The 21809-nt window shown below is 44.5% G+C and overlaps 1 protein-coding gene and 1 long non-coding RNA gene across 4 annotated transcripts; one reads left to right on the top strand and one right to left on the bottom strand.

The window, feature by feature from the left end:
* Positions 1-208: 208 nt before the first annotated feature.
* Positions 209-5905, bottom strand: LOC146190167 (uncharacterized). The gene is made up of 2 exons (XR_014707707.1): positions 4882-5905; positions 209-384 (listed from the first exon to the last, which is right to left on the bottom strand). It is a non-coding gene; the product is annotated as an uncharacterized LOC146190167 (long non-coding RNA).
* An 841-nt stretch (positions 5906-6746) lies between these two features.
* On the top strand, positions 6747-19248 carry LOC146190166 (Golgi apparatus membrane protein TVP23 homolog B). Of its 3 annotated transcripts, XM_084604894.1 has the most exons (7): positions 6756-6786; positions 6844-6941; positions 7508-7587; positions 8582-8816; positions 10683-10808; positions 17524-17652; positions 18504-19248. In XM_084604894.1, the coding sequence occupies exons 2-7, from the start codon at positions 6903-6905 to the stop codon at positions 18564-18566; spliced, it is 672 nt and encodes a 223-aa protein (XP_084461020.1). In that variant the 5' UTR covers positions 6756-6786; positions 6844-6902; the 3' UTR covers positions 18567-19248. The 3 variants fall into 3 exon arrangements, with proteins under 3 accessions (XP_084461019.1, XP_084461020.1, XP_084461021.1); XM_084604893.1 differs by having other exon boundaries at positions 6747-6941; XM_084604895.1 differs by lacking the exons at positions 6756-6786; positions 6844-6941 and adding an exon at positions 7035-7352.
* Positions 19249-21809: the final 2561 nt, after the last annotated feature.

Below are 21809 nucleotides of genomic sequence, written 5' to 3'. Positions count from 1 at the left end.
TAGACATACCAGCATGCGAGGTTGTAAAAAAAAGCATTTTTTTTTGCCTTTATTGCAAAAACTGCATGGATAAATAGTCTACACTAAAAAAATATTGATGTTAAGGAATGGCATGGTAAAATGCCGGCCAACTGGAGTATTAAGAATCTACTTGAATAATTTTTTTTAATTATCCTTGGCCGTGACAGCTCTTCCCTTGGGGAGGTGGTGGAGGAAAAGGTATTTATTGAAACCTAATATTTCGGAATTAGCGAGATGATCGAGTTCTGTGTGGGCGGCCTCCGCAGGCCGGGATTCCAGGAGCAGTTACTATCCTGTGCATTTGCTCGATCAGCTGTTGCTAGTCTTTCAGGCCTAAGATGGAAAGAGTAGGCTGGGCTCCTCCTGCAATAGAAGGGAAAATGAAATTCAAGTTATCTGTGCTGAACTTTGATTACACATCTCCAAGAGCAACTGCCAGTTTCTCTCAATTGCTTTTTCCAGATGGCACTGTACGCATGCATTTCCATTCAGCACTGTCACATACTATATAGAAAGGTCATATAACTGCAGCAAAACCCATGCAGAATAACAAAAGATACAAACGTAGTTTGACCAGAACCTGGCATTCAGTATTTTAATGTTTTTATGTCGTCTCTTTGAACATGCCACTCTGAACAAACATGGCATGTTATGCTTGCTGCTATGCACCCTCAGCAATGCCCAAGACATGGAGTGCACATGCAGAGAAACTAAGCATAAAGGATGCTGTATATGAACATAAAGCACAGCCAGAGCATTGCAGTATTACACAGGTACGCATTGGCGGCAGAAACCTGCATTTCGAGCGGTTTAACAGGCAGATTTCTAAAGTCATTGTTCCTGCTCTGAAAAGAAGCGATCAATAATAACATCATTTAAAATTGTTACCTTTTTGTTCTGTAAACTGCACATTTCGCTGGTTTCCATGTACCCTCTACTGAAGACATCCCCTGGGCGTGTCGGGGGTATATCGACATCAACATCTAGGCTACAAGCGTCTAGAAAGCGTCTCCTTAGAGCAGCTGCGACGAATTAACTTATCTGATAACATGCAAGCTGCTGCAGCAGAATAAAGATAGACATTTGACATGTGGCTAAAGCCCAATGTGGAAGCATAGCCCGCCGCAGTGATTGCGCAGTGTTCATGCTTCTACAAGAGTTAAAAGTAAAGTTATTTGTTTACCCACAGCGCTATATGTGACATTACAATAGCAAGGCTTATATAGTTACACAAAACACAAAAAGCTGATAACCACAAGCTCCTGATGTATTACCGGCAGCATGCAGCATGGATGTATGTCATGGATTTCTCAACTACGCACAACAAATTACAGAAAAAATAATGGTATTTATAAATGCAGCCAGCTGTTCACAAGAAACACTGTAGCTTTTTTATGGGGAAGGCAGTGGGCGCCAAAGAAACTGCCCCTGTAAAGGCGCCTAATTTGCCCCTATGTATTATCGGGGACAAGTGTGTGGACTACACAAACTGCAATCAAAGCACATAACTTTCACATCGACCAGGAAACTCGGACCATACTTGTCGATGTGAAAGTTGAACGTTAGTTCTTTCATGTGTGCAAGAGAAATAAGGTCACAATTCGTTTACATCGCGATTCTAGTCCAAAATCTACAGACATACTGTCCAGACTTTCGCCCCCGCAGTATAAGCCACCACTTGGGTAAGAGATTAGTAAAAGTGTATAAAAGACATTAGTGCTGTTGGACAGCCATAGCTATAAAAATGGTATCGACATTGGAGTACTATACTACCTTAAGGCGGGGCCTAGGGCATTACAAAAGCAAGAGTTAGTATCCGCTGATCCTCATTTGAACGAACAAAAAAGGGGGGGGGGGGAGAAATCTACCTCAATTGCATGTTTTGAGTGACATCAAGCCGCAGTTAGTATTAAGGATATCACACAGTTTTGTGCAAGATTTGGGAGCACTTTGCAGCTTTCTTACAGGATTGGACAAAAGAGCTCACCATCTTCAGAAAGGCACATTATATAGAAATGAAAATAGTGAATTTACTGCATCTGGCCACAACAACTTGCACACGGAGAGGAAGATGAACTGAAAATTTTATACATGAATGTACGTATTTACAACAGGTGAAACAATGACCATGATCTATGCCGAAGAGTAAAGAGATCAAAATCTAGCTCAGAACGAGTTCTCCAGGCCGCGGGGCCGTTACATTAACTTTGGGACTCCGCCCACATTTCTTCTCCCCGATGACAACGAACTCACACATGACTGGCTAACAAACATTTTGGCATGTCTTTCCACTTTCATAAGTTCTTCACCCTCTCCCTAATACAAGCAATGCAAAAGGGACAACAAATTCATTTCACAACAAACGGAATTTAGAGAATGGACCTCGAAATGATTGGCTCACTAGGTCACATGCCAAACTCTCTCCCCTAGGAAAAAAAAAAAGAAAATAAATAATTTGAACCCATCAAAACGGAGTCCCACGTGCGCAACCATTGCCCAAAGCTTGCATCCTTGGCGGCTCTTTTTACAGGGCAATTATTGCAATTATTGGCGTCCGAGTCAGCACCATTGCGGACCACATCAGAAGAGCCAACCCACATCATACCGTCACTGTTACACACTTGCCCTTTTTCAACGCCGCTATATCCCACCATTGTTAACATCCATGGTTGGAATCCTCAACGAGACCCCACTCAGCGCGCCTGCACTGAATAATTGTCACTTTTATGGGCTCCCCAACAAGGAAGAGGGCCTTACACCCTTCAACCTGACAGTGTTTTTTCTTTGAACGATAAGCAGTTCTTCCAAAAGAGGTGCTCGTTTCAAAGCTGTGCTGCCTCCGGGTGATGGGTCCAGTCAGCGTACTAAGGATCCCTTAGTACGCTTAGTATTAAGGACCCCTTAGTTGTATACTGTTCGTAAAGCTCCTTAAATAAAAATGAGCCCCCTACATGACACAGCAACGAGAACAAACTGCCTGTCCCCGCGTCTTCGAGTGCGACAGCAAAGTCCTCGGAAGAAGGGACTTCTTTCCCTCTCTGCCTACGTTTCCGTTAAGCACTGTAGCTGCTGTAGCTGCCTATCTGTGCGCGTCTCTCCGCCTCCTGTCCGAGGGCAAGTGGGAGACGGCCGCAGCTGGGCATTGAACAGGTGACCCAAAAAGAGCAGACTAATAATGGTGCCTAGCATACCCACCGATCCCTTACAGAAATCATTAAAGAAATGAAAGCAACACATCAGATAACACTACAATGTTTCTAAGTACAAAGTCGACAACTCCAAGTCATATAAATATATGTACATTCCGCACATTAACTAGACAGAAACAGTGCACAGTAAACTAGTAATTCAGTGTCTAGCAACACTATTAAAAGGGGATAAAGGCCACGGGGGGCTACGATTATTAGTACCGTTTTGCCTTTAAACTACAATAAAATACTTGTTGCAAGCTTAAAATCAAAGATTCACGCCTGTCCCACCCACAGCAATGGAAAACACATCTGACTCAAGTCTGCAGAGAAAGAGCAAGCTAGACTATTGCAGACGCACCCTTGGTTATTTTTCTGGCATTTCTGAGGGTGAAGAATCTGACTTGTCAGTAGCATGTATATGAATAAGAACCCTATGACAGTAAATGCATCAGATTTTCTGGAGTGGCTTTTCTTTGCTGACCACATATGAGGTGAGCTATAATTTATCCAACTTGGCCTAGGTTTATTCTATGAATAACAAAGCTATAGCAGGTACACAGTCGTCCACTCAGGCTGAACATGCGAGTGCGTGGCATCCACTTTTTGAGATGCCACTGCATCCATCGCAGCCGCACACCGTAGCGAAGAGGCAGACAGCGTTAAGTACCAGCCTCTAGTCCCTCTACCACCACTGGGGTCCCAAACTAGGGACCCCTTGTTTTTGTCAGGACAGGCCCCCTCAGGGTCAGCTAGTAACCTCCTGTATTTGTATCTGATGGCAATGTTTTCCACCACAACCCACAATACGCAGCTGCGCATCATAGCAGATGTGAAGCAACAGCTCCTGGTCCTTCTATGCATAAGCCACTTTGCCTTGATGCATGCCTGCGCACCATAGTAAAGAGGCAGACGACATGACGCAGCAGCTCATGGTACCTTTACACATGAGCCCCCCATTGTACTTCGATACGCACCATAGCAAATATACACACTACGCCACACAGCTGCTCCTGGTCCCTCTATGCATAAGCCATTTTGCCTCAATACGCACCTGCGTACCTGAGCGAAGAGGCAGACGTGAAGCTGCAGCTCCTGGGCCCTCCATGCACAAGCCACTTAGCATCAATGCACGGCTGTGCACTGTAGTAAAGAGGCGAAGGACGTTAAGCAGCAGCTCCTGGTCCCTCTACACATCAGCCATTTTGCCTCAATGCGCATCTGCACACCGTAACAAACAGCCAGATGTGACAAAGAAGCTCCTGGTTTCTCTACAAATAAACCACTTTGCCTCAATGCACGTCTGCACACCGGAGCAAAGAGGCAGATGACGTGAAGCTGGAGCGGCTGGTCCCTCTACGCACAAGCCACTTAGCCTTGATGCATGGCTGTGACGGATGCATTGCTATTTTGCAAACTGCATGCCACACATTCCCATTCAAGCTAAGAGTGGACGACTGTGTCCAATGACAAAAAGTAACATGGTGGACAATGTAAAAAGAATTTGCTGCATAAAGTTTGTTGAAACCAGTTCTACATCCTACATGTAAACAAGCTAAAACCTTAATGTCGAAGGGATGTCCTGTGTGTTTAAAATCATCACGCTCAAACAACTTCAACACTGACAATCATGATTCAATATTAATAATATAGATAATGATACAATACTCACTTTTAGCCATACCAAAGAAATGAGAATGCAAAGGGATGTTGCTGTTTTTCCCCCGTGGATGACAGTTTTCCATGTTCAAAGTGCTGCTTCCTGTTGGCCTACGAAATCGGCTACAGCAAATGGCATCTGAAAAATTTTTGGAAGCCTCATGCTAGTCTTCAACGAGAAAAGCATTGCCATACAGAAGCAGAACACAAATACTTTTACAATACATTAAAAGCACCAACTGCAGTGCTGTTTTTAGGATGACTAGGTAGAGGTTTTGCTGTAGCAAGCCAAATGTTAGCCTTCAATAAGGAAAGCATTCCCATACAGAAACAGAACACAAAATCTTTTACAAGACATTAAAAGCATCAATTGCACAAATGCTTGTAAGATGACCAGGTACAGGTTTCTGCTATAGCCCACATCATGTGACCAGCGGTTATCAGAAGCCTTGTATGTGAGCATGATGCCCTAGATTCAATTTATGGCTATCACTGTATTAACAAGCATGGGTTTAAAGCTACTTTAATATGATAATCTAAGAACATGGTAAGAGCTTTCAGTGCGACACATAAGCTCAGTATCATGCACTATAAGGTGCTGCATGGCTCTAGTGCAGCTTTGGCATTATCTCGCTGTCAATAATGCAGTGAAGTTCTGAGGAGCCTTTGAATATCTGTAAGGACAAAGCAACAACAATTTTGTTTTCATCTCACTTTTGCTCAACTCGTTTTTTTGTTTTTTTTGAGCCCGCGGCTTGCATGGCCTCCCAGTACGCCTGTTTTGCATAAAAGAAGGCGTTGCAGGCACCAGAGCTCACAGCCAAACTGTATCGCGGCGGCGGTATGTCAAATTCGTGCCAGAACAGCGCAGAACAACGGGTCAAGAAAAAGACAAGTGCTGACTTTTTTTTTTCTCTCATCTCCTTGTCCGGTTGTTCTGCGCGGTTCGGTCCCACATGCATAACCAACATGCGCAAGGTGCTGTCCAGGTTTGTCAAAGCTGAAGGAGAGTACTAAACCTTTAGTTATTTAGTAGCTACAGCCGTTCCTTCTAGAAACTGTAGGCCGTAAAGCTCGAGAGAGAAAGATCAGCGGCTGTCCATTAAAAAAAAAAAAAAAAAAAAAAAAAAAAAAAAAGAACTCGCGACGTAGTGTAGGCATGTCGCACGATAGGCTCGAGGAGTGCAAAAGTTTTCTCGTATAGTTTTTACAACTCAGCACGTTGCGCATGGTTAACAAATTAACTCCTTTAAAGCTCGGGCAAGCACTCCTTTATCAGAGACAGAGAAGTTGCGCTGCTTACTGGCGCAGCGTCCAGTAATGCCGAAAAGATGGCCCTCAGACTTGAGGCTGCACTTCAGTTAGTCGGCGCGGAGCCATCCTGTCAGTCTCGCCCACGGTGTACACCGTGGCCACGGCCAACGGGACCATGGACTAAATAAATAAAACCAGCTATAGGCCAAGCTACACAGAGTGAAAAAAAGAAAAAAACAGACACTGCTATAATCTTAAGTAGCCTTGTCGTCTTCTTTTTTTAATTTAAAGCCTGCGCTCTCAAAATTTTGGTATAACTCCGGCGTTTTAACGCTTTGAGCGTTTTATGGTTTTATTCAATATCGCTAAAACCACGGCCGCTCAATGGAGGCGCAAGTGCGCTTCCATTGAGCGGCCGTGCTAAAACAAAACTATCGTTAGCTCTTAGCACAGGTGCAGGTGCTACATAGGTTAAGGAAAAAAAAAAGAAGCATAATCTTGGTGCTAACCTTATGTTAAATTGTTGCGCCTTTAGTAATCAGTCTTAAAAAAAAAATTATTCTTTTTTTAATTTCAATCTTAAAAAAAAAAAATGAACAAAAGTTTCGATTTCGACGGTTTCGAACAGCTGTCATGCGTAGCGGTCTCGTTTCGGCGTGGGCTCGTGTGAACGCAGTTGGTTGTGGTATAGTGTAGCGAATACATTTATTTATCTTTACAGGTGCTCTTATCTGTGCTAGTGCAGCAACTGCTATGTGAGGACACCCAAGTGGCGTCATCATGGCTACATTAAGCGGCGAAATGAGCAACTCTTCCAGTGTAAGTCACAGAGGAAACGTTGCCGGTTTCGGGCTTTCCCTCACACCGTGGGTCTAGATGGCCGTGCGCGACCGGGATCTCTGGTGAAGCAACAGACACGGCTGTATCGCGTGGCTGAAAATACGCGAAACGTCGACTTTAAGGTTCCGTGAACGAAAATAAATATCTCATCAAAGAAGGACATTAACCTCGTGCCTCGTTGAGCGAGGCGTACCGGCTGTGAATCACGGATACGATCAAATCAGAGGTCGCTCTTTAAGTCACAGCTGTTGACGCACGCTTCGCCGGCCTGCTTACGTTGTAATTTCTTGCTCAAGCAGTGTGGGACAACGTGCCGCCATGTAGCGATTGCGGATCTGTAGGTCGTTGATTTTAATATAATCAGTCATGCGTATGGACAGTACGTAACACGTATGTACGCTTAATTAACTGTACGTCTGCTCGCTTTCGCGCTCGAAGTGAGCGAAATTGAGTGGCGGAACTACGATCTAGCTATTTGTTGCATCAACTCGAGCCAACGACCCCACCAATTAGGCGCCGTGTTGATCAATTTTTGGTGGTTGCAGGCTCTGATGGAGGGCACGGAAGATGCTGCTTCTATTGACTTCGGGGACGTCGAGGGAGGGCTTACCAAGAGGCCCATCAGGTGAGATACACATTTTTCCTGTCGTCATGAGATCCTTGAGCTTCGGGGTACTCCTCTTTCTCGGTGCTGGACAGCATGACGTTTTTACGATCGCTTTATAGAAATGCTAAACTCGGCATGTATGCATGACTGCGGATGATTCAGTGAGCATAAATGTTTGCAGAAAGTAAAACTTAAAAAGAGTAGGATTGAGAAAAATACACGAAAAAAACAACAAAACCAAGCAGTAAGGGAGCCGTGCATTTTGGCTGGTTGGAGTGATTATACAACACAACAGACGTAATGATTATTTAGATCTGGTAAAGAAATGAGCGTTATAAAAATTTAGCGGTTGTACCTCTTACAAGGCTGTTTCTTGGGCTAGTTGTTAGAGTTTGCTTATTTTGGCAAAGCCTGAAGCGCAAAAACAACAACAAAAAGACAGGGATGTGAAAGAGACATAGGTCGCTGTGTTGTGTCTCTCTCAGGTCCCTAGTCTTTTTGGGGCTTTAGGCTCTGCCAAAAAGGAATGCCTCATACATCCATTTCTTTTTAAACGACGGTTCATTCGTGATAGCTGTTGTTCGATTGTTGATGAAATTGTGTTCCACAGCTCAGTACGAGATAGCAGCCTCAATACTGTTGTTCGCAGGAACCACATTTTATTTGAACTGAAAGAAACAATACAGTTTGCTTTTGTATTGCTAAGATAGGATACAATAAAACATCAAACTGTAGTCATGGTATATGCTGTTGAATTTGATTGCTAAAACTTCAATGTATATCTGACAGTGATGCGTGCCAAAGATCTACAAATTCAGATTAGTAGGAGTGGCACATGTATGTGCACTTTTTAATGTGCTTTGTAGTGCAGAGGAATTTTCACAACCCCAAGCTTAGAAAAGCATAAACATAATTGTGCACTGCTGTCATGTTGGGCTATTCATATAGCCTGTGTGCATCACTGAATGACAAGTCCACACTTGGCATCCTTTCGTTTGCATCCGTGGAACAGGCACCCTTTGGCAGCCTTCTTCCATTTGGCCTTCCGGACAACGGCATTGTTGACGTACCTGCTGTGCCGTCTTTTCACGGACAGCTTTGTGTCCAGCTTTGTGTGTATCCTGCTGTTGCTGTGCATGGACTTCTGGACTGTCAAGAATGTCACGGGCCGCCTGCTGGTCGGCCTACGCTGGTGGAACTATGTTGATGATGTCGGTCGTAGCCACTGGGTATTTGAGAGCAGAAAGGTGAGTTGGCCCCTATTCATATTTGTGTTGCAAGCCGATGTCGTGTATATGGAGGTACCAAGTTATCAATGTTTGTTAAGGTACCAAGGTACCACAGCACTGACAAGGCAGTGTAAAGCTCTCACCAGTAATGCCTGTTTGGACAACAATGCGTTGCATGCAGTCCTTGTGAAACTTTTTTTCCTTCTGGCAGTTACTGAGCACAGAAGCAACAAGTGCAACAGATTGGTTTGGTTTTCTGAGGTTTAATGTCCGAAAGCGACTCGGGATATGAGAGATGTCATAGTGAATGATTCTATAAAGTTAGATCACCTGGTGTTCTGCACTGGCATCACATAGCACGTGGGCGCCTTGCTTTTTGCCTTCATTGAAAATCGGCTGCCACGGCCAGGGTTCAATACCGCATCCTTGGCCACAGTAGTCGTGCCCTAACCAGTGCACTACCGCGGCGGGAACAAGTGCAAAAGAACGTTTACTAGACTATATACTCACACTGTGCCTCCTTTTGTACTTGATTGCTTGCTGGGTGCTTGTCTCAGCTAGCATCCCTTTCAGAAGTGTCTCTTTTGGCGACAGCCTATTGGCCGAAGCTGAAACGACAGAAATGAATATGGTGTATCTGAGCCACTGCATCCTCTTGCAGTGCTTCAATCACTCAGGTGTTGACAGAATGGACGTTTTTAAAAGGCACGAAGTTGAGATACGGGCCCAGGTTGCCTGCCACAATGAGCCATTACTCTGCCCTTTTTTTTTTTTTTTCTGAAATGCGAGAACATAGTGCATGCATTATGTATGTGCTATGGAGCTTGCTGGCCATTCCATACTGCTTCTCAACGATAGTTCTTAGCTTCATATCGTGGCACAATTCGGAGCATGTTTCTTGCATGTCACTCCAGGCTTTCATTTTATCAAAGCCCTTGATTTCAATTTGCTGGCCATGAGTCCTAGCTGCTCACAGTTCCATGAAAGAGCTTGGAGTGAAGTTTTGAGTGACCTCAGTGCGATTCCACCGGTTACAGGACACAGCCTCGTTTTCAAGCCGGTTTGGGTAGCTTTCAGGGAAGCCTAAACCATGTGTCACTAGGCTTGGTTCAGTAATCAAAGCAATAATTTGCTGCTTCAGTTTAGAGGCAAACTTGGGAAGCGTTCCTTTGAACACACGTTGGAATATGTCATGTTGCATCCAGTGGGGAGAGTGCTGCATCTCACATGTGTCAGCAAGCGTGTCCTTGATGTTGAGATGTGGCTTTCATCTATTATCCGTGTTCAATTTTAGTTGTCTGCTTTCTCCATGCGGAAGGCTCTAGCATGGGAGCAGGTGGTGGGTCCTCTAATCGATGGCAGGGGAAGTTTTGCGACTGTTAAAAAGTCAGGATTGTGGTGTTACATTGTGTGCGTGAACGTTGGTACTTTTGTGGATCTACATTTTGACATCATACTGCTGCCCCTGGGCAAAGTGTAAGAAGGAAAACCTCTGTATTGAAAAAATAAAAATTGTATTCATAAATTAAAAAGTTATCACTTGTTTGTGGGTCTGTTTTGTCATCTGCTGTCAGTCATGATTTGTGCATTATTTATTATATGCTACAGGCAAGAATGGGGGAATTACAGAGGGCAGTCAATGAGATTTATTGCATACTTAACCATAAGGAAGTTGCAAGGGTCTCTGATGCATTTATAGTAAGTGATGTGAGCTATAATTCTGGCAGTTGGTTTGGAAAGAGGGTTATCTTTGTGGGGAAGAAAATTGCATGCAAGAATCAACTCACTTTGGTTCACAGTAGTTTCCATTTGGAATCCTTTTTGCCTGTGTTGATAGAAACTTGACCATGGGGGCTCACTCTTGTGTCCTCTTGCCCTGTGCAGGCAGGGGAGCAGGCGGTGGTTGACGGATCAGAGGCGGGCCTCTTCTGGATGGGGCTGATCGGGGCGCCCGCCCTCTGGACGCTGTTCTTCTTCGTGTCCCTCTTCAGCTGGAACTTCCAGTGGCTGGTGCGTGCCGTTCTGCTGTCATGCGCACGCATGTTTGATGGGGTGGTAACTCTGGCGTTTCTGTGTAGTGAGCTATACTCGGCAACAGCTAGCCAGTGTTTACTCCGCGACAACTTTTTCTGCAACTGCAGCAGGAGCTACCGAGCCAAAGCGCACACTCTTTTCCTACACAGTGGAATATAGCTTGTGCTTGGAGACTCGGAGGTAGACTGTCATGTATGGTTTTTCAACATTTAAAGGCAAAGAAAAAACAATTTAGGTCAATACAACCAGTTTGCTTGGTTGCGGCATGTCTAGTTACAAGAGGCGTTCCATTGATGGATGGCACCAACTGCACCAGTAATGCGGGGCTAGGCACAAATTTGTGCACTTCGCCCCTGTAGCCTTTCCTTCATAGCCAATGTAAACTGTCGTCAAGTATAGCCAATTCCATTTGTGTAGCTTAATTTGTCTGGCTATCTCATTGCGCACAGCAGGTGAGCAATAGAACATAGTATTAGCTTTAAGCTCATTGCATCGTTTACTAGCCATTTGTGGGGCTTCACCATTGTGTGAACACCTAGCCTTTGGGGTTTTCTTGCCACACAGAAATTGGGTTGATGCACTCTGCCTGTAATTGTCAAACGAACGCATTTGTGTATGACCCCATATGTCCCTGACACCTGGAGTGTAAAGTGTGTCGCTGATTTTGCGGTTTGTTTTTATTTTAATATTTTGTTTTACTACAGCACTAATAGGCATATTCAACTCATGTTAGTAGAGCGTGACAATAATCTGTTGGAACAATGTACAGTCACGGACAATATTTTGCGAGACGCTGGAGCCCCGTTTCAAAGCTGCCTCTGGGCCACTAGGTGGCGTGGTGCGCGCGTCAAGGTTGCGCGGGGCGATGACTAGGCGCATGCTCTTCCTATATGCGTCCGCTGGCCTTTCTCTTCGCTTGTTTTGTTTGAAGCGCTGCGTATTCCGCACTTGGGCGCGGCTGGTGCTTTTTACTGTTCGCGCCGCTCGAGCTATGCGGCCGTCGTGCTCGGCCAAGTGGTGTTGGCTCGGCGTGCAGCCAGTTGACAGCGATAACAGCGTTCGCGCATGGGACCCGCCAGCTTTATATCGAGTCATTTAGTAACGAAGCACAAGATCTGTTTCTTTTTCATTAGTAATAACGTATAACTTCTGGCATGTGATAAAGGCCCTGTTTCAGCAAACTGCCCACTGCGATGAAAACATCTCGATAAAGACACTCAGTCCTTATGTTTCAAGTGCGAGCGTTAGCGTGCGTCGCAACTCATTCATAGTTATTGTGCCGACCAAAAGCGTAAAAGAGAGAAATAATCCTTAAGCAACAAATTTATTGTCATAAAACAGAAACAAAAAACAATGCAGACATCGCTGGCAAACGAAAAATTCCTAATACTTGGTGAAACAGCCATCAGCAGCGATGACGCTTGCCAACCGGCGTGGCATCGATTCGTAAAGTGAACAAACCATATTTGTGTCCGCACGAAGCCTTTCCCATTCACCTCTGATCGCTTCCCAGAGTGTGTCTGCGTTGGCATTCCCAATGTGGGACCTCATCAGTTGAGCTTTCATTAGGCCCCACACATTTTCAATGGGGCTCATGTCGGCTCCCTTCGGAGGCCATGGCAGCTGCCGCACGCCACGAGCGTCTAGAACAGCGCCGACTTTTCGAGACGTGTGTACAGGACTCCTATCTTGTTGAAAAAAGTAGAATCCATCCAGGAATGGTCCGTCAAGAACATGTGGCATTAACACACTCTCAATGATGTCGACGTAGGAGTCCAAGGTGAAGGATCCATCGATTCCAACCAGAGGCTCTAGTCCATTTCTTGACATCGCACCCCACACAGCCACGGAACAGCGACCACTGCAGAACACATTTAGCACATATGACGGGTCGTATCTGTATAGGAGAAGAAAATCAGTACAAAGTTATAATTTAGGTCTCATGCATCAGGTTTAGTGCGAGTGAAAACTAACTTTTCCGTGTAGCAAGGTTTAATTAAAACTGTGAATCATTTCTGAATAGTTAGTACTAATCACGCTACTAAACGACAAGAGTTGTTTCGGAAGAGCAATTACTTTTGAATAAATTGCAGCATCGGCACTAAGAAGCATTTGCTTATGGACTCTCTTCTATCAGCATCGTGCACCTCCGAGATATTGCGTGCTGAGGAGGAAAGTTCGGCAATGTTTCCTACGTATTTTTCATTTGGAAACACGAAGACAGCAATTTGCCGCTAGGTCCTACTTTATTCGTATTCTTCATACAAAATAATCAGGATTTACTTAGATGCAAAAAAAAAAAAAAAGGTATCCATACCTGCAATTAACTGGCCTCCAAACTCGGCACTTTTGGTCCCAGCGGGTGGAAAACGAAGACTCGTCCGAGAATATAACTTCGGACCAATCGTTCACAGTCCACCCTCTCAGAGAGTTGGCAAACTCGAGCCGTTCCTTGCGCTGTTTAGTTGTCAGATGCGGCTACTGGGCAGCCATGCAGGATCGCAGACCAATTTCTTTGAGCCGTCGCCTGATAGTCTTTGCAGATATATTCAGTGCGAGTTTCTTGCGGATTTCTTCTGCAGTCATGAAGGGGTCAGCCACCGATGCAGCTATGATCAAGAGGTCATCTTCTTTTGTTGAGGCTCTTGGTCGACCTGGACGTTTGGAATCTGCCAGGCTGCCTCCATTGCGGAAAACACGAATGGTTCGGGCTACTGCAGATTTGGAACGACCGGTATGGCGAGCAATTTCTCTCTGGGGAACACCTTCCACGAACAGACGTGCAATAAGTCTCCTGTCGTCGATCGGCACTCTTGGAGGCATTTTGCAACTGCAGAATTTGCGATGAAAGTATATAGGTTTTCCTGGATATCACTAGCCAATCATAAATCAAGTAACGTCGATGGCTGAGCAGAACATATAGGCGTTATTTAGGAAGAGTGCTTGCGCCATCTCGCTTTTCTACGATCAGGCAATGCAAGCAAGTGTTCATCAGCCTTATCACGTCGGGGACATAAGGCCGTAAAAGGTACTGTCATTCTATGTGATGTATTACCGTAATTTTCAAACTATAGTTGTTTAAAAGTCACTCTGCCCCGTTAAATGGCATAACTAGCAACATAAGCCCCGATATGCAATCAGTTACAATATCGAAGCAAATACTGCATGCGGTGCTTACACTGGCTGCTTTTCAGTGTTGCGATTTGTGAGCACATATGGAAACCCTCGAAGAATATATGTAAATATATAAATGCGCCTGTGCATAATTGCTGAATTGTCCAATTGCCAGTGATGTCTGCACGTGTTTGTTTCTTTTCTATGTTTCGTGACAATAAATATGGTGCTTAAGGATACATTCTCTCTTTTACGCTTGTAGTCGGCACAGTAACTATGAATGGGTTGCGATGCACGCTAACACTTGTAGTTGAAGCATACGAACCGAATGTTCGTCGAGAAGAGGTTTGCATCGCAGTGGGCAGTTTGCACAAAAGAGGCTTCTATCGCAAGCAAGAAGTTGGAAATGATGAGCTAACCAATAATAAAATTTAGGGGACGCTCAAGCTTCGCCTTAAAAGCAGACGCAATAGCGCCTTTAACGCTACATTTTACTTCCACGAATATTTTTATATTGCTTAAGTTGGTCTTGAGGAAAAGGAAGGCGCAGTGTGTGCCTCACTTTTCAGTGAACATCAAGCAGCAACAAACATCGTCTTTCCAGTTTGAGCAGTTTGACACCTTTAAACACGTATTTCTTTTTTTTTTTTCAATTAAGTATTCAATTAGAGTCTAAATTTTTTTAATTAGCATTATCAAGCCTTGTCTTTTCATTCAAAACATTTTGACACCTTTAAATCTCATTTTTCAAAAAAAAAAATTTCAATTTCTTCAATTAATTAATTACAATGATTACTCGTCATCGCCTGTCACACACAAGTAAAATAATCACTAGAAGGGAAAAAACGATGTTATGATTTTTTTTACGCAGTCCCCGATTAGTTCCGACATGCTGTGCCGAGTATGCGCCGAAAGCTTTTCGACCGGACGAACTATCACGTGAAAAGACCGTGACCTTTACTAAACTGCGCGATACAAATGCGGCGGGCCTCATGCACGCGCGCTGTTATCGCTGTCGACTGGCTGCACGCCGAGTACGACGGCCGCATAGCTCGAGCGGCGCAAGCAGTAAAAAGCGCCAGGCGGAATAAGTATCGCTTCACACAAAACGAGCGAGGAGAAAGGCCAGCGGACACATATAGGACGTGCATGCGCCTAGTAATCGCCCCGCGCAACCTCGACACGTGCACCACGCCGCCTAGTGGCCCAGAGGCAGCTTTGAAACGGGGCTCCGGCGTCTCGCAAAATATTGTCCACGACTGTACGTACAGCTCCTCTTTTAGGTCATGCCATTCGCTTAGTGCCGTTTGCCATATGACCTGGCAATTCTTAGCGTGTTGTCAAAAGGCAGGAAGTGCTAGTCTTTACGAACAGAGGATTCTGTGCCAGGAGTGAGAAATTCGGTAGCAGCACACTTTGGCATTCCTCCAACACAAAATGTTCCACCACCTGCACAGACGCCTAGAAAAAAATGCATGCGTTTCCCTGCTTGGAAACAATGGCTGGATGCTTGCATTTCCTTACAAGAATTCTAGCTGAGCATTTATTGATCAGAAGCACATCGCCTGCTTTCAAGCTAGAAAATAGCAATATATAAAGTCACTTCAAGTTATGTGCTGAACATTGTGTGGTTTACTGATTTCAACTGCCCTACCATTCTCAAGTTAAAGGTGTCAGAAAACGAAGCACTTGTAGCATACTACATTTTCCTAAACCTCAAGCCCCCCAGCACCCCGCCTCCCTCTTTTATTACCGTGAATGCGAAAAAGGCGAGAAGAGGGGTAAGTTGGAAATTAAGTAAATAGTTAGGATCAAGTGAGTATGGCAAACTTTGCTGCAGATGCTATTGCTTTGTTCATTATATAGTGAGGGTCCCTTGAATCGTTTGATTTTGGGACCCTAGTCTGTATACCTATTATTTTGTGCCTTTTAACATGTTCCGAATAAATTCTTCTTTTTCTTGAAATATTTGGAGAGAAATTTCGCTCTATGGCCAGAATGTTTCTTGGGGCGGGTTGACGTTTTCTTCCCTGCTTGTTACCAAGCTGTGCGGTGCCAACACAATGTAATCAGATCCTTGTGTAAGTATTTCAGAGCGCGAGTAGTAGTTTACAAAAATTAATGTTTTGCCCATGATAAAATTGCCCCGCCGGGGCGGTGCAGTGGTAAGACGCCCGACTACTGTGCCGGAGTTCCCGGGTTCGAACCCGACCGCGGCGGCTGTGTGGTTGAAATTACTCCGTAGCCCTCCACTATGGCTCCCCTTTCTCTTTTTCCACTTTCAAGCGCGGTTCAGGTGTCCACAGAGCAAGTGTGACAGATACTGTGCCTTTCCCTTCCTGTGAACCAATTAAAAAAAAATGATTAAAGTGAGACTCCATGAGGATAGCGAATAACTTCTGAAAGACATTGTATGATCAGAGGAAGAACTAACGCACAACTTAAGTTGAATTACTGCAGAACTAGTAAAATCGAGATCAGCATCAAGAGCAGTGTCTACACCAAATGTTGGCGGACTTACTATACTCCGTTTCATACATCAGGTGCAACGCAGCGAAAGCTACGCAAGTATTCCGCAAGAAAAAAAAAAGGAGGCGTATCACTACGCGCTCGTTTTGTGGCCGAGTGGTGCCTGCGGAAACTGGCTCTATTCCGAGCATACACGTTTGCAATAACTTGCTTCGCATGCCTAGACATCTTCGCAGTGCGGATCGTATAGCAAAAATGCGCAGCGAAGAACCATTTTCTCAAAAATAGATGTGCAGCGCGGAGGGCACAGCCAGCGCCATCTAGTGGCACACCTGCAAGGTTGCAGGACAGCGAAAATGCGACACGAACGAAAACGACATAACAAAACATACACATTCACTGAAGCCGAGCCTTTCTCCCTAAAAAAGGTACTCTTCATGAAGTTGATGGCAAATATAAGAGGTATTAGGCTTGCAGACAAAATAACTATTATTTCCTCTCGTCAAGAGCAGGCACTATTTTTCATCGCGGAGTCGGAGAGCGCAAACAAGAGCTGTAGCTTTGGCAGTGTTGCACTTGGTGTATGAAACGGAGCATAGGAAACCTCACCCCTTCCAAAATAGGGGTTCCCGCATACTTAAGGTAAGGTGCCAACATTTTTTTTTAATGTGTTGATTCACGTGCTTACCACTTTTTACAATTTTAGCATGATTCGTAGCCGTCTTACATTTTTACCCTAGTTTTGAATTTCGCTTTATTTGTTAGTAGATTTTGACCTTTATCTGTGGGATATCACCAGCTATACTAATGGATATATTTTGTGGTCTTCCATCTCTATTTTCATGGTGTTGAAGATTAGCTTGTTACACATTATGGGTATATGAAAACATGATACAGTTTTGATGCCATGGAATAGTGCTGTGTACCAGTGCTTTTTTGATCATATCCTCATGAAAGGACACAACGTAGGAATCATTCGGATGTGATGCTTGCACTTTTAGACACTGCTAGTCATTCGGAGTTGCTACAAAACTGGTGAAACAGAGGCCGATGTATGCGTTTCCCCAGATTTCAGCTCACAATGGCACTGTTATGTTTTGTGGTGCAGATGGTGACGCTGATAGCACTGGCCCTAAACGGAGCCAACCTGTACGGTTATGTGCGATGCCGACTGGGACGCAAGGGCTCCATTACCGCAGCCGCCTCGAGCTACTTCAGCCAGTCTCTGCTGCGAGGGGTACGTACGCCTCAATTTGCATGGGACGATTGCTGCTTCACCCGTTCCCGCGTTCCTAATATGCATGTTGCACGTGCGGAAAGTGACCATTGTTCGGGCGGGTGCTTTCTTCTTTAGGAGAGTTCACTGCACCATGCTCACTCCCGACTCTTTGATCGGGTATGGTCTTTCTCTCTTATTTGTCTAAAAGAAGTGGTTATGGGGCTAACCTTCCTAGTATTACCGCCATGTTTCATATGAAGTAGCATTTCTTTTGGTACCTAAGTTCCCTGAGATCTTGTGGTTTGTAGCGTACATGCTCAGCTTTGCAATGAAAATAGAGAAGTGAGGGGGAAGTGCTGTAGCTAATTCTGGCTGCAGCAGCCACATGTAGGTGAAGGAAAATGCATAAAAAGAAAGTTGTAATGCATCCAAGGTGGTTGAAGTTGCTCCAGAGGTCATCACTGCAGTAACTGTTTCTCCTCTTTTTTCCTCACAATTATCATTATTGCCAGCCTCATCATCATATTAATTATTATTGGGGGTTGTTTATAGTGTTCCACGTGCTTCCCCAGGAGTCCCATGCTGTCTTCAGTGCAGTTCAGCTGTGCAGCCTTGTGCTCATTGTGCTTTAGTAAAGGTGCCAGTGATGTGCAGTGCTCCTTATTGGCGTTTTCCTGATTTTTCGAGATTTTGAGACCTTACTTTCACATTGGTGGAGCATGTATTTTTTTTTTTCCCTAATTGTCAGCTACTCTAATTACATTACATATACCATATTATGGTACAAGTGTCATGTTCACAATCGGTTAATGGGACATATACGAAAACACTCGGCCTTTCTTCTACTGTGTCTCTTTCACTTTGCCCAGATGTTCAAGAGGGAAGCGGCCTCAGCGAGAGAGAGCGGCTCATCAAGCCAGTTGCAGCCCTGACAAGGCACTGAGCATATGTTCTCTACACCCGTGTAAATACCCCCCCCCCCTTTCTCTCTCCCCCTACAATCTTTACATAAGTAAAGTCATTTTTGTCTAGCTGCATTAGGGACCCCCCTCCTGTCTTTGGCGAATGGATCTGGTTACACAGCTGGCTTTTTGATGTTCCTAAGGCTTACATAATGTTGTGCTTGTGTTCACATCATGATCTTTCGCCTCATAAATTCACTGATGTGTCAGTTCTTACATTCCGAACAGAGTGATGTATGAATGCATTGCCTTCCTGAAGCATCTGCTTGTGTCTGTGCTTGTGTTAGTGCTCCATCTCTTTCCTGCAACACAAAATGCCTAGTGTTTTCTCAGTCTCACCTGCTTGGCACTGCATCTTTTTGTTTGTAGGTGGCACCACTGACCTTTGCTTCATGGTTCCTTGCTTGCTTGAAAAGTGCGATGTAGACAATAGTTGAATTTGAGTTTTTTTTTTTTTTTTTTAGTTTCATAAAGACTGTGCTGATGATGTAGTGCCTGATATTAATGAAACTTGCATTCCAAACCACCCTGCAAGTGAGCCAATTGCTTAGGCATGTATATAAAAAATCTATGCCTGTTGCCATTATCAATGCCACACTTCGTATATGACTGCAATGCTCCTTAATTAATGAAATAAATGGAACCAAAATTTTTTTTTTTTTCCAATTTATTATGCCTTAAAGGTCTCTGGCCGGGACATTACATGAGAGGAAATGCGAGGTGTTTGCATGCTGTCCAATGTTGGTGCACTTTAAAGCACCTCAGGCCGTTTAAATTTACAGAGCCCTACACTACCGGCGTTCCTCATAGCACGAGTCGATTAACTACGAACTACAGAACCTACATGAAATAAAGTTTATGGAATCTGCTGACTTGTTTGGACTAAAAGTCTTTGAGAGATACCTGTCCTGAGAAGGGCTTCCTTTCTTTTACATTTTATTTTGTACTGATGACTTGCCTGTAAGGTAATGTGCTAGCATGCTCACTTTTGAAGCCATCTATAAGGTTCAAGCTTTTGCCATTTCAATCACTCGAACTCTGAAGCCTATGAATTATTAAAATTTAGGGCCAACCATTTTAATCACCGGCTGCATATAAATGGGGTGATATGGTAATGAGCAGTTGCCTGTAGCTAGCTCACAACTCAGTGGCTAGGAAGTGTTTAGCTTCTTTAATTCTTGTCATGAAATCTCGGTCTGATTTTCACTTGTGAGTGGAAATCAGACCGATGTGCCATGCTGATGAATATGAACATATGTCCAAGAATGACAGCAGCCTTTATTATGCATGTGTTTGTCATTACCCTAATGCTTGTGGAAACATCAATATCACAAGTGGGCACAGACTGAAAACTAGTAATGACCACAACCATGAGAAAAGGAGGATGAGGGCAAGCAGTCTTGGAAGTTTCTGAGGCTTTGAAATCGCGAGTTGTACTAGAGGTTAAGTTCTAGTCAGCCATGACAGATGTGAGTGGAATGAACAATCACATTTACTCCTGCTTTATTAGCGTTTCACTGCTGTAAAGTTTGTACGTCTCTTTTGCCTTTTTTGTGTGTCATCAACTGATAGCGCTTGACTCTGCTAGCAACCGTTTCTGAAGTAGAGTGATCGCATCAGACGTTGCAGTTTCAGAATCAGATTTAATCTTGGCAGAGTTAATATGCTGTTTCATTTCGCATCTAAGTAGCCAGATGTTTTGAGGATTTTTACTTGACACACAGCTGTAGTCCACCATTCTTATTTATTCTGCCTGAGTGACAGTAGGATGTAAACAGGCTCACTATTACCTAGTGACAATGCAGCTAGTACCAGATTATGCTGGTACTAGTCTAAAATAAAATTCACTTTTTTTACTGATGTGCTATTTCTTAGTGACAGCACCTCCACAATGGTGAATATCTCCAAAGCAAATGATCAAATAACAGTCTGCAAAACTTACAGCGAAGTAGGAGGGGAGGAGAAAGAGATAGTCTCTCTCTCTTTCCCTATAGAGAGCCTTTCTTCCTCTCTAAGAATCGGGGGAGTGTTTCAAGGATCACAGCCGGGCAGCCAAAATGCTTTCGCCTTGCTGTACGTAAAGTGACGCAAGTGCACTCCTGAAATTTTTCTTAACGCATAGCAATACGAGTTTGAGACCCCTGGTTTGGCCGGACGATGGTGTGGCTGGCTGTCTGCAGCCGCTTCCTTCTCTCATTGGCAGAGCTGGCGCAGTCTGCGAAGTGTTTTGTAGATGCGCCTAGAAAATTTATTGTTATTGAGAAATCTCATTTTTCTCCAACTTCAAGGTGTTGAAAGTGTGAAGTCGGCGTAGGAAAAAGAGGCATAGATTGGCTTTGTAGCTACTGCTCCATCGGCAAAAAATTAACGGGGTTCAGCGCTGCTAAACGACCAAATGTGGAGCGAAAGCTTCAGCTGCAGGTGACCAAGCGCTGCATTGAACTCTGCCAGTGTTCTGCTAAAAATGCATCAAAGTTTGCGGAAATTTATGCAAACTCATTTTCATGCTCTGCGTATGCGATACCGGCAGACGCTTTCCCGCTCCACTCAGTCAGCCCTTTGCGGCGCCGCATGCATATGCAGTGCGGAAACCACCCTTCTCCTCCTCTACATGCTGGTGCATGCATCTGCTTGGATGCCGCTACCCTCCTCCTCTCAGTGGCAGGCACTATATACTTTACGAGTCACCGAGTGAGCCACGTGACACAACTGGCAAGAGCGACGGTCAGCGCTGTGGCAGAGGTGACTGCGAAACACACAGCTGTGGCGGTGACGCGCCTCTAATTGGCGGTCATTTCCAAGCATGATTTGACCTTCTGCTCTGCATGCGAGAAGTGGAGCTTCGCCCAAAAAAAGGTGTAGCGGAGTACAGAAATTGTACAAGTACACCACCATGCCCTTGCAATCTATTTAAGTCAAGACTCTGTATAACTACTGTATAACTACCCCTTAACCGTTTCGGACCAGCTGCGCTCGTCCTTGCCAAGCCGTCCCCAAACCGTTTTGGAAGACTATAGCTCGTCCTCGCTGAATAGGTTCTTCCCTTCAGCATTTCGGACGAGCAGCGCTCGTTTGTGGCTTAGATGGCATTTTGCTCGACATATGGCAGCACTGACCTGATAATTTGTTGTTTTTTTCTACCACATAAACGTCTTTTTCGTATGGCAACATGGGTTTTAAAAACGGCATCCGGCGGAGGCGACGCGTGTATTG

The sequence above is a fragment of the Amblyomma maculatum genome, chromosome 5, assembly GCF_055883805.1.
Source record: "Amblyomma maculatum isolate TAMU_Amacu chromosome 5, ASM5588380v1, whole genome shotgun sequence".
In the NCBI taxonomy this organism is placed as follows: Eukaryota; Metazoa; Arthropoda; class Arachnida; order Ixodida; family Ixodidae; genus Amblyomma; species Amblyomma maculatum.
This window is presented reverse-complemented; position numbering and strand designations above follow the sequence as displayed.

Bases quoted from the DNA above. Each gene is read 5' to 3' on its own strand.
- LOC146190166 (XM_084604893.1), top strand. From the start codon at position 6,903: ATGGCTACATTAAGCGGCGAAATGAGCAACTCTTCCAGT. The intron at 6,942-7,507 runs GTAAGTCACAGA...TGGTGGTTGCAG, and splicing joins AAATGAGCAACTCTTCCAGT to GCTCTGATGGAGGGCACGGA. The intron at 10,809-17,523 runs GTGCGTGCCGTT...TTTGTGGTGCAG, and splicing joins GCTGGAACTTCCAGTGGCTG to ATGGTGACGCTGATAGCACT.